This window comes from Physella acuta, unplaced genomic scaffold, assembly GCF_028476545.2.
Source record: "Physella acuta isolate Inbredline_101_S28 unplaced genomic scaffold, ASM2847654v3 ptg000118l, whole genome shotgun sequence".
Lineage (NCBI taxonomy): Eukaryota > Metazoa > Mollusca > Gastropoda > Physidae > Physella > Physella acuta.
In genome coordinates this window covers 131218-143100 of record NW_026731638.1, presented here as the reverse complement: position 1 = coordinate 143100, position 11883 = coordinate 131218, and the positions used below count along the sequence as shown (strand labels likewise).

At 31.6% G+C, this 11883-nt stretch overlaps 1 protein-coding gene across 1 annotated transcript; it reads left to right on the top strand.

The window, feature by feature from the left end:
• Nucleotides 1-16: 16 nt before the first annotated feature.
• Nucleotides 17-9308, top strand: LOC131934837 (uncharacterized). The gene is made up of 7 exons (XM_059290969.1): nt 17-221; nt 2173-2250; nt 2372-2498; nt 2636-2881; nt 3114-7049; nt 7915-8028; nt 8891-9308. Exons 2-7 carry the CDS (start codon nt 2233-2235, stop codon nt 9082-9084), a joined length of 4635 nt encoding a protein of 1544 aa, XP_059146952.1. The 5' UTR covers nt 17-221; nt 2173-2232; the 3' UTR covers nt 9085-9308.
• Nucleotides 9309-11883: the final 2575 nt, after the last annotated feature.

The following is an 11883-nucleotide window of genomic DNA, read 5'->3' as shown; positions in this document are numbered from 1 at the left end:
TTATAGATCTATAGACATCTACGTTACGTGTCTTCTTGAAGTTTCATTTTCAATTTAAAATTATTATTTGGGAGATCTCTGGATCTAGATACTCTATTCTAGAGTAGAGGACTCTAGAGACTGACTAGAGTCATTTTTACTGACAACTAATTTACTAATTAATGCTACATTAATTATTAAATTGGACAAGAATTTAATAACTGACAGAAGTTTGAATAAAGGTCTGTTTTACAACTTCAATCAGTAGACCTATATTAAATATTATTAGACCAATGCCAATGTTTATTAATATTAGAAGTCTTAGGTCCTAATTTATTAGAATTAAATTGACTAGCTAGGCTAATGAATAATTAATTATGAAATATTAATCAATAGCTTCTCAATTCTACTAGTTCTACGATTTTTAAAAAATAAACAACTCAATACATTTCAATACAATACAATTCAATAGCCTACTAGATTCTACATTGAATTCATATTTAGTTAAGAGAGATAAGACACATCACATAGGTTTTTCTACTTATAAAAAATTATATAAGATTAAAGCTTAAAAGAAAAATAATTTTATAGTTTAGGCTTAAAAATTTAAAATGTTGGCCTAATATTATAATAATAAACAGTAATAAGGGGAAAAGATTGAGAGGTGTGCTTAAATTATTATTGAATAATTAGTAATGGATGTTTGCAAAGCGATTTAATTATTTAATAATTAGCCTATTTCATAAACATTATTCTGCTAGTTTGATAATCTAGCCCAGGGGTTGGCAACCTGCGGCTCGCGAGCCGCATGTGACTCTTTTGATGTCAAGATGCGGCTCTTCAGCTCCATGCACAAATATTAAAACTTATTTTATTTTCAAAACTCATAAAAATATTTTTCTGGAAACAATATTAATATAAACAATAATCACTCGCTATTCTATTAGAATGTTTAGTTATTCCCTAGTTCAATGGACTTCATATTAAATTGTCCATCCCGAACAGTGTTTCTTACAGACTTTTTTTCTAAAAAAATGGGGAGGGTAGGGCGGACACTAATAAAAGTATATATTTTCTATATAAATTCCTTTTCGTTCGGAGGGAGGTAGACTTTCTTTGGGGGGGGGGGCTCCCAACGTGATGCCTGGAAGAAACCGATCATTTTTTTGTTGAAGACACGGAGAGCAGTAAATTACTTAATTTAGAATACAATAAAAAGTAAAGAAAGAAGGCAACTAACAAATAAAAATTTAGAAGCGTGCTTGAAACTGAAAACAACAAGTTATGAGCCAGATTTAACCAAACTTTCAAACCACATGCAAGGCCAAACTATTGTAAATATAATTCAATAATTAGTTATATAATGTGATTACTGATTGTATTATCCAGAACTAGCTAAAATACTTTAATATTTTTGTGCGAAACATGTGTATGTTTTTATATGAATAAATATAGTTTCATATTTAAAGCTATTTATTTTAAATTATATAGGCCTATATATATATATATATATATATATATATATATATATATATATATATATATATATATATATATATATATATGTATATATATATATATATATATATATATATATATATATATATATATATGTATATATATATGTATATATATATATATATATATATATATATATATATATATATATATATATATATATATATGTAATCCTAATTAAATATCATTATATTGAAATATAAATGTTAGTGGCTCTTTAAATACTGGGGAATTTTTAAATGGTAACTTTTGGCTCTTCCTCTCAAAAAGGTTGCAGACCCCTGATCTAGCCAATCAGTTTTGAAAAAAAACATTCAGAATCTATGTTATGCTATTTTAATATTTATTTTAGTTTTTTTTTCTAACCCCACATGATCACAAAATCCCAGAATCCCTCCCCCCCATCCCCCCTCTCCTTTTCCCAACAATTAGCAAAGCAAAGTTTCATCATGCTGTCCCAACTGTTTCAATGAATATTTACTTGTGTGGCATCATTTTTATTCTGTAAAAAAATTGAAATAGGCCTAATTACAACATACAGGCTTACACTTTCATATTAATTAACAATTATCATAAAAAGTTACATTTTTTGACCAAGCCAAACAGCAATCTGCACTCAACTCAAGATATTTTCTTAATTCAATTTTTTTTTTACATCAAATGTAATTGTTTCAGAAACGATGGTGTAGGCCTACTAGCTCTGAAAGCTTCATTTAACATCAGTAAGCAAATGCAATGGAATTTGTTTTGCGGGTAAGTAATTTCTCCTTTAATGAAAAAACAAAATAATAAAACATCACATATGTGAATTTAAACAGGTTTTTCTGCTATTGAATTAAACATATAATATATTTTCTTTGTAATCTTTGAACAGAACACTCCTTGTCAGTACACCAATAATTTGATAAAAGATTATGTGGAAGGTCTCCTAGATATTGATGTTAATAAAGTCTACATGATAAATGGCCTTGCCCTAGTTACAGTGGCACGGGAAATAGAAGGTAATTTCAGACATGTTTATGTTTTTAGTATAATTTAGCTCAAAGATTTTTGGCCTAGCAATAAAACTAAAATATGCTTTCAATTTTAGGCCTAATTTTATATAATAGTATAAGTCATATAGTATCTTTCTCCCCAGATTTTGAAGCTGCCAAAAAGATCATAAAAGAGAATACTCTAGAATCCAACAAAATCAGTTTGATTAAAGTATCAACAAGAGCTTCAGATGCCATCACAGTGTACAACATTGATGAAGACATTTTGTCTGAACAGTTTCTGTCTTTATTTTTCCAAGCTGAATTTGATATACCAGAAGAAAACATAACTGAATGTAAAATTTGGCCTACACACAGAATTGGTTTCTTAAGATTCACTGAAGGCACAGGTTAGTAGGATTTATAAATATTATTATTGTATTCAATTTATTTAAAAATTATTTTCTTTTTGAATCCACTATTTATTTATGCATCATACAAAGGCTAAAAAATTATACATATTTATAGAGAGAGAGAGAGAAATAATAATGTGTTGCTTCAATGTCAAATGCAAACTTGCAAATACCATATAAAAAATTTTAAATATTTTTTTAAACTACTTAAAAAATACTATCTCTCTAGACATAGGTTCCATTTTAGTAAAGGATGATTATGTTCCACTCCCGTCTGAAGAATACCATATTCAAGTTGGACCATACTATGCCGAATTTCATGATGTCCTAAACAAGGAGTGGTCTTCTGGTAGACAGGATATTTCACATAGTACAGATGAGGGTAGTGACAGTGATAGCTCTGTGGAGTTAGAAGGCAATCAGAATGTGGATAATAGTTATGACAGTAGTCAGGATAATTTTACTTCAGATAGTGACAGTGATAACTCAGGACAGTCAAAAGGCAATCAGAAGGCGGATAATAGTCACAACAGCAAGGGGAATGTTAAAGAAAGTCCAAAAGTTACTTCTGAAAGTGAGAGCGATAGTGACAATTCATCAGAACAAGAAGAAAATGATGATACTAATGATAAACATAACAACAGTAAGGATGGCGCAAGAGTAAGAAAACATGTAGCTGATAGTAGTGAAAGTGATAGCTCAAATACAGAAGAAAAGTCACAATCTGATAGTGACACTGTAATCAGTAACAGTAATAATAAAATAATAAAAAGAACATCGCAAAATGTACCAAAAGTTTTATCAGAAAAAACTAAACTGCTAAAACACAAACAACAACAAATGGCTAACAGTAATAGTGAGAGCAGTGAAGACGAGAAAGGTGAAATAGTAAAATGTAAGACACAAAGAGAACAAAAAATTTTATCAGAAAAATCAAGGCACTTAAAACACAAACAACAGGAAATAGCTGACAGTGATAGTGAGGGCAGTGAAGACGAGGAAGGTGAAGTTGTAAAAACTAAGACACAAAGAGAAAAAAAAGTTTTATCAGAAGCAGCAAAAATTAGGAAAAATAAAAAACATGAAGAGGATAGCAACAGTAGTGACAGCAGTGAAGAGGAGGATGAAGAAATCGTAAATAACAAGTCACCGGATCAACCAAAAGTTTCAGGTAAAAAAGCAAAAGTCAGCAAAGGACAAAAAATATCTAAAAGTGATGTTGATAGCAGTGAAGTAGAGAGCAATGAAAGTGAAGACGGTAATGAAAGTGATGAAAACTCTTCAAGTGATCAACATGAATCTGATGAATCTGAAACAGAAGACTCACCTAGCTCAAATGAAAGTGATAAAGAAGTTCAACAAAAGAATTCTGTAATGAAAAAATCACTGAGAGAAGATAGTGGATCTCATGATGGTTTGGGAAACCAAGAACAATCAGCTAAGGTCAACCATAATTCAAAAAAGAATAATTTAACCAAAAGCCTTGAATATTCAAGTAATTCTTCAAATCAAGCCACAACTGTCCCACAAAAACCTGTCATTATTATTAAAAAAATATTTTCTAAACAAACAACAGAAGATTCTAATGGCTGCATTAAATCTCCAAAGAAAAAAACAGGTTTAGTCACTCAACAGATCTCAGAGCAGGCAGAAGATACCCAAGTAACTGAAGAAAAAACAATACAAGAAGTACAGAGTCATTTTATTAAGAAATGTTTTGGTAAATTTGAAAACTGCACAGTTGAATATGATGCCACGAAGAAGACAGCTGTTTTTAAAGGCACGCAAGATGCTGTCACAGATCATAAAACAAAAATGTTAGAAAAACTTCGAAGCATAGCCATGAAAGAACTTCCGTTAGAAATATTATCTAATGTCAGAGCTAAAAAAAGTATAGAAAAGTTTTTACAATCACGACGTGTTCAAGTTTCCATCAAAGACATTAAGCTAACCCTGGCATCTAAACATGAAGATATATTGGATAGTACAATTACCGACATCAAACAAGAATTTAACATTGAAAAGATGTTCAAGTCTCCAGTGTCTATAGCTACAGAAGAACTTGAAAAATTGAAAGTGACACTAGAGAACAAATATTTGATTTATGTTTCATGGACAGATCAAAACCATGAAATACGATTAGTTAGTAGTAAGACTGACCTGGATGAAGCAGAAAAGGAAATAAATCGTTTTCGTAAAAGTGTTGATGTTGTTGAAAAAGAGTTTTCTTTGGAGGGAATTAAAGCAAAGTATGTGTATAAATATGTTACTAAAAGGTTTTGTTCACTTCTAAAAGATGTTGAAGTTTTGGAACAATCAGAAGGGGAAGACGGTATTAAAGTTAAATTCAAAGAAAGCTATGCCATTGTAGATCAAGTTTACTCTAATTTATTAGACTTTGTAAACCAAATAGAACATCAAGTGTTTGACCTCACAACCATGTACACCAAGACTGAAGATCTTACACTGGTTGTGTTGGGTTTAAATACTGATGAAGTGAGGCAACAGATCCGTGAGATGGAAAAGTCTGAGAAATGTATCATTCTGCTAAACATACCAGATAGCTCTTGTATCAAGCCTGTTGAATCAGAACTTGATGCTGCTTGTCAGAAGTTTCAGTCAAATAACAGTTTTGTTTATGTAAAAACAGGTGATTTACACAAGGAAAAATCAGACATCATTGTCATGTTTCTGGATAAAGGAGATAAAAGTTTTGATAAAAGAAAGTCACTATTTCACCATGAGGTAATGTTGGATGATGATGATGATGATATGACAGATGACATCCAGGTTTTTATGAACACTGACACTTTGAGCCCAAATGTCAGGGCAGAATGTTGTGTTTTGGTTGGACAACATGATCAAAGTTCACTAAGTTCACTTGTAGATTACATCATCAATGGTATTCTTCAAGAAGCTCTGTCTCTGGGAGCCAGTACAATTTCTATTTCTTCTAAAACTTTAAACAAATTGTTCAACAGCACAACAGCAGATATTTCTGAGGCTTTAATAACTGCTATCCATTCATTCTTGGAGGAAAATGATTTAAGTAGAGTAAATGTAATTGTAAACAAAGAAGATTTTCAAGAATTTGTTAATGTAGCATCAACTACTTTTACAGATGAAGATGCTGGTGATGATGATAATGATGAATCATCTGAAGACGGTGATGACTCTGAAGATGAAAGTACCAAAAAGTTAACTGTAGGTTATTTAGACACCAGTGATGTCCAGTGTGTTACTGTAGATATCTGCTTTATTGATTGTAAAGAATCAGCAAATCTGGCCATAAAACTACAGAAACTCATAGAAACTGAATGCCTGTATACATCAAAAATGTCAAATGAAGCGATGGATTTCTGGCCTTTAGATTTTATAAAGGCAGTAGAAGAAAAAGTTAAAGGGCTGCACCTTTATGTTGAGATGACTAATGGCAATGACAGCGTCAGTCATACAATCAAAGGGAAAAAACAATCAGTTGATATTTTGGAAGAATTTTTTAAGAAAGAAATTATGACAATTATTAAAAAGTGGCCCAAACACTGTATTACATCATCAAGTACACCAGCTAGAAAGACCATTGAATTTTTGGGTCATGCTTCAAGTATTAATGAAACATGTCCTTCTTACTGGAATTTATACAAAAAAAGAGGATTTTGGGAAAAAAATTTTAAATTAGGTTTATTAAAAAAGAAAAAGCTGTTAGTAAAAGTGGATGAGGAAACAAAAAAAGCTGTCACTGATTTAGTACTGGCTACTTGGGATTCAGGCAAAGTTGGCTTAGGGGCTGATGCTACAGGGCTGCAGAAGTATACAACAATAGAGGTACTTGATGTTAGAAGAATAGAAAATCCAGTGCTATTTGAACAGTACGCAAACCAAAGGAAAGTTTTATTTAACAGAATGTCTGAAAAAGGTAAAGTCTGTGACCCACTGCTTAAGCCAGTTAAAACCACTGAGCTTCTGAAAGATTTTATGAAAAGAGAACTTTATGAGGAGGTGAATGAACATTATCTATTTCATGGCACCAAAGCTGAATACTTTGAGAGTTTATCAAAACATGGACTAGATCCAAAATTGTGCTCACAGGCCATGCTTGGAAATGGCATTTATACAGCAGAGATGTCAACCAAAGCAGACCAGTACACGGACATCAGACCAAAAGGTTTTTATTTTTATTTTTTTACTCTTTACCCATTGAATCAACACAGGTTAGGTTTGACTGTCGTCCCTCATGGGACATAGGCCACTGACAAGAGCTTTCCAGGCGTCTCTGTCCTGGGTTAGTCTCTCCAACGGTCCCCAGGTTTATCCAATCCTCTTGGTGTCTTCTTCCAGGTCACGTCTCCAGGTCTTTGGTCTGCCTCTCCTCCTCCTGCCCTGTAGATTCCAGGTGAGGGCCTGTCTTGTTACGCTGGATAGGCTTCCTGAGTGTGTGGCCACATTCCCACTTTCTCTGGAGGATCTCTACTTCAGCTGGCAGTTGATTTGTTCATTGCCATAATACCTCATTTCTGAGTGTTTAGACCAGCGTATTAGAAGGAACTTTCTGAGGCATTTGTTTATAAATGATTGCATTTTCTTATTATTAGTGGCAGTTTTTCTCCAAGTCTCAGCTCCATAGCATGGAACAGGTTTTACTAGTGTGAATGAATCAACACTGCTACACCTTTTATGAATCACATACTATCCAGTGCTATCATGTTGCAATTATATGAATCTGACATAATAGAGATTAGCTGTTTATAGAAATATAATATATATAATGTTATATAATCATCGATTTTAAATAAAATAAACTTTAGCTAAATTGCTAACTTGAATTTGAGCTAAGTTTATAAGATTGAGTCTTAAGCACATCTCTGCATCTTCTTTGATACGTACCTGACTCAATATCTGGGGTAAGGAAAGAAGACTGGACATGGTGATGACCATACAATCCCTCAGGTGAATGGAACAGTTGAGTTGCTTTTTTTTCATTTGTGCTATGAACTATTAGTTGTTACAATGCATACTTTACTGATCTTCAGGAAATGGAGACCAACGATCACAACCAGGCACTGAGCTTGTGATGCTTTTAACAAGAGTTTTACTTGGTAATGTCTTTGCTATAACCAGGGATCATCCTAATTTGGTTGAAGGGGGTAGGTATTATTGTATTGTACAAATATTATGTGTGCATTGATAAATTCAATGTGTTACAGTGACAAAATCACATTTTGATGTTATAAACAAATTAAAGAAATTTTGAGCAACTTATCTGTGATGACAACACATAAACACAAGCATCACATCTTCTTTTTTTTTCTGTACTCTAAATAATTCGAACCAAAAAATTATAAATAGGTACATAAAAAAACAGATAAGACAGATGAAGAAGGCGAAAAATTCCTCTTTCATACTTTGATTTCAGAAAAAGTTTTTATTTACTAGTAACAACTTAATTAAGATTAACCTGAGTAGGCTCATGTAGGTTTAAGCTGCCAGGTAATGTGTGATTCCTGCCATCAGACATTGGTACAGACGATTTGTGTTTGCTTTGTAAACTGGAGAATGTGGTCATGCATGGGAAGGGCTACTGGCTCTCCCTCGATGCTAATGAGCGAGAAAATATGTTGTCCTGAGGCAGTTTTAATAACACCACATGTAAGGGGAAAATGAATTATGGGCAGACATCCGTGAGAGCGTTGCATCACTTTTTAACGGCAGGGCTGTTTTGTTAATGGCTGTTTTGACGCCGCATGAATATATATATATATATATATATATATATATATATATATATATATATATATATATATATATATATATATATATATATATATATATATATAAATATATATATATATATAAATATATATATATATATGTATATATATATATATATGTATATATATATCTATATATATATATATATATATATATATATATATATATATATATATATATATATATATATATATCCTACTTATTATAAGCAACACATATTCCTCTTATGTATTTTAGCACCAAGATTGCGTCGACCTCCCTGCAAAGTTTGTTCACGAGATATTTGTTTTAATACATCCCATGAGCCTGGTGATTCTGTGATGCTGGAAGGCAAAGGATGTCTGTTTCGTGAATTTGCTGTTTACGATTGTAGTCGCTGCTACCCTGAGTACAGGATCATTTACAAAAGGATAGTTCCCCAAAATGTATAAAATAAATGTTGAGATAAAAAAGAGTTCACTAATTTCACATTATTAGATAAACACCCACATATATAAATTTTATTTATACTATAACTCTTCCTGTTTTAGCAACTTATTACCAAATAACATTAAGATCTCAGTAAAACAAATGTAGAGTTTAATATTTTTTAAAATATTTATAAATAGACCAATACAATGTGTGTGCATGTGTATATATATATATATATATATATATATATATATATATATATATATATATATATATATATATATATATATATATATATATATATATATATATATATATATATATATATATATATATATTTATATTTATATATATGGGACCTCTAGGTATAGATAGAAATAATATAGATACACATATTCCATATGAGATAAAAAGTTATTTTTAAAAGTAATACATGTTTAAATAACATTAAATATCAGTGATGGTACAGTTGTATTTATGAATTATCTATTAGCTTTATTTTCCACATTTCCATTGCACCAGCTGTATATTTTTGTTTAATCACATAAACATTCAATTATTTTAAAGTAATTTTTTTTTTATTTCTTGTCATTAAACACTTATAAAAGGACTTTTTACCCTACAAATGGAGGTGGGGTGGGGTATTTTTTTTTAATCTAGGAAGGCTGGTTTTTTTTTAAATTTCAAATTCATATTTTTCTGTCTAATTTCAATGGAATAAAAATAAACATTTACTGAAAACATTACTATATTTTGGTTATTTAGCATAAAATACTTGTGTCCAGCTTAATGTGAATCTAGTCCACTCAACCTGTCTTCTTTTGGCTGCCTGGGCCAGTTACTTGCATTATACGTTTTTTTCATTTGTTTAATTGCATTCACAATTTTAACGTCAAGTTTTAATTTTAATAATATAAGTTAACACTTGTAATAATATTTAAAAAGCCTTAATTTCATTTGTTTTTTTTATATAACATACATTTCATAGCATTCACCTACAGCTACTACTCTCACATTTTTTTATTATATCTCATACACAACTCTAATGTCAAATTAAAGTCACTTAGGCCAGAATAAGTGTTCATGTGGGTTATGGTATTTGTTTTAAGGAAAATAGAATGTATGATATTAGTTAAGGTAATTATTTAGAGTACATGAGGTGTGTGCTAAAATACGATAATTCAACAATTATTCTTTTGGGTCACATATTTTTATGCTTTATGTTTTTTTTTAATTTAATGTGTATCTGAAGAAATTAGTTTAAGCTGTAACAAAAAGATATATGTTGTGTAACTAATTTCATATTGGGGGTCATCCATAAATGACGTCACGCTTTTTTGGACGATTTTGCACGTCGTCACAAAAAGCCAGACCCCCCCCCCCCTAAAATGACGTCACACCTCAACCTACAACCCCCCTGAAAATTGCAGTTGAATTTTTTTTAAAACATCGATATTTTTTCAAAATCTTGTCTAAACATTACAATTTATTAAAACAGTTATCTAAAACGCGAAATAAGGTCTAAAATTCGTTTTCTAACATTGCTTTTTTTATAATGCAAAAATATGACGTCGCAACATCTGACCCCCCCCCCCCTCCCCCTCATCACACATCGTCACAAAATTACGGACCCCCCCTCCCCCCTACGAGTGTGACGTCATTTATGGATGACCCCTTGAATAAAAAGGATTTACATTGGCATTACTTACATGTAGGGTGTGGACCACATACCATGTTACCCACATTTGTCAATGTTTGTTTCTATTAAACATTCATTTTAAAAATAAGTATTAGGCTCAATGATTTTTAATTCTAAATCACAACTCTTCTCAGTTGTGTTTTGCTTTTCCACATAATAAAGTATCAAAAAGAGTATCAAAACGCTTATAAATATAAAGCCATGTCCATGTAAACAGCTCATATAGTTTCAAGTTTGTAGTTATTGTAAGATGGGTTGTTGCTTTCTTTTCTAGATCTATATATTTGGAAACATGTTTTAAATCGTATTAGAATTACCACCGAAAATGCACCGGTAATTATGTCACGAGATCGTCCAAAAATTAGTCAGTTCTGAAGAAAATGCATGATTTTCAAATGTTTGATATACCGGTCTATTAAAGTAGCCAATAGAGTTGTGAATAGAGGATATCGAACGTAGTCAATGACAAGCTCCCCATTTTTAACTTTGTCAACTTCTTCGCGCTATACTTCATGCCTAACATTCTTTCTGTATTTTGTCACGCTTGTTTATAACTTTTAGAATGATCACGGAACAAATTAAACGAGTTCCTACATGTCAATGGGAAATGGTTTTCCGTAAAACGAACATCTCGTCGAACAAACGGACAGCCTAAAAATAACGGGCCCCGGCTCGTCAGCAAACTTATATTCTAAAGACATTATAATTTAGATCTAAATTATTTTTTAAATGAAAAAATAAGGCCATACATTGAAATGATAAAATTTAAACTATTGATTCAATTATCAATGACAACAATCTATATATATAATTCTCTTCTTCGAGCCGTTAGAAAACAAGCTGCAAACGCTCTCCCTACCTCCCCACCCCTACATGGTTTTAGTGAGCTGTGTTCACTCTAAATGTTTACAAGCAGAGCCAACGATTTTAAACGTAGGGGGGGGGGGAGGAGGGGGGGGAAGGAGGGGGGGGGGGTGTTATGGTCCTTAACGAGCTACTTATAGTGTTTTAAAGAAATATTTTCAGTGTCAGCGTTGGTACTGTCGAATTCACAAATTATGAATTATTGAAAATTAGAAACAACTAAATAGCGGCGTATGTTATGCCGCGGGCCGGCTCG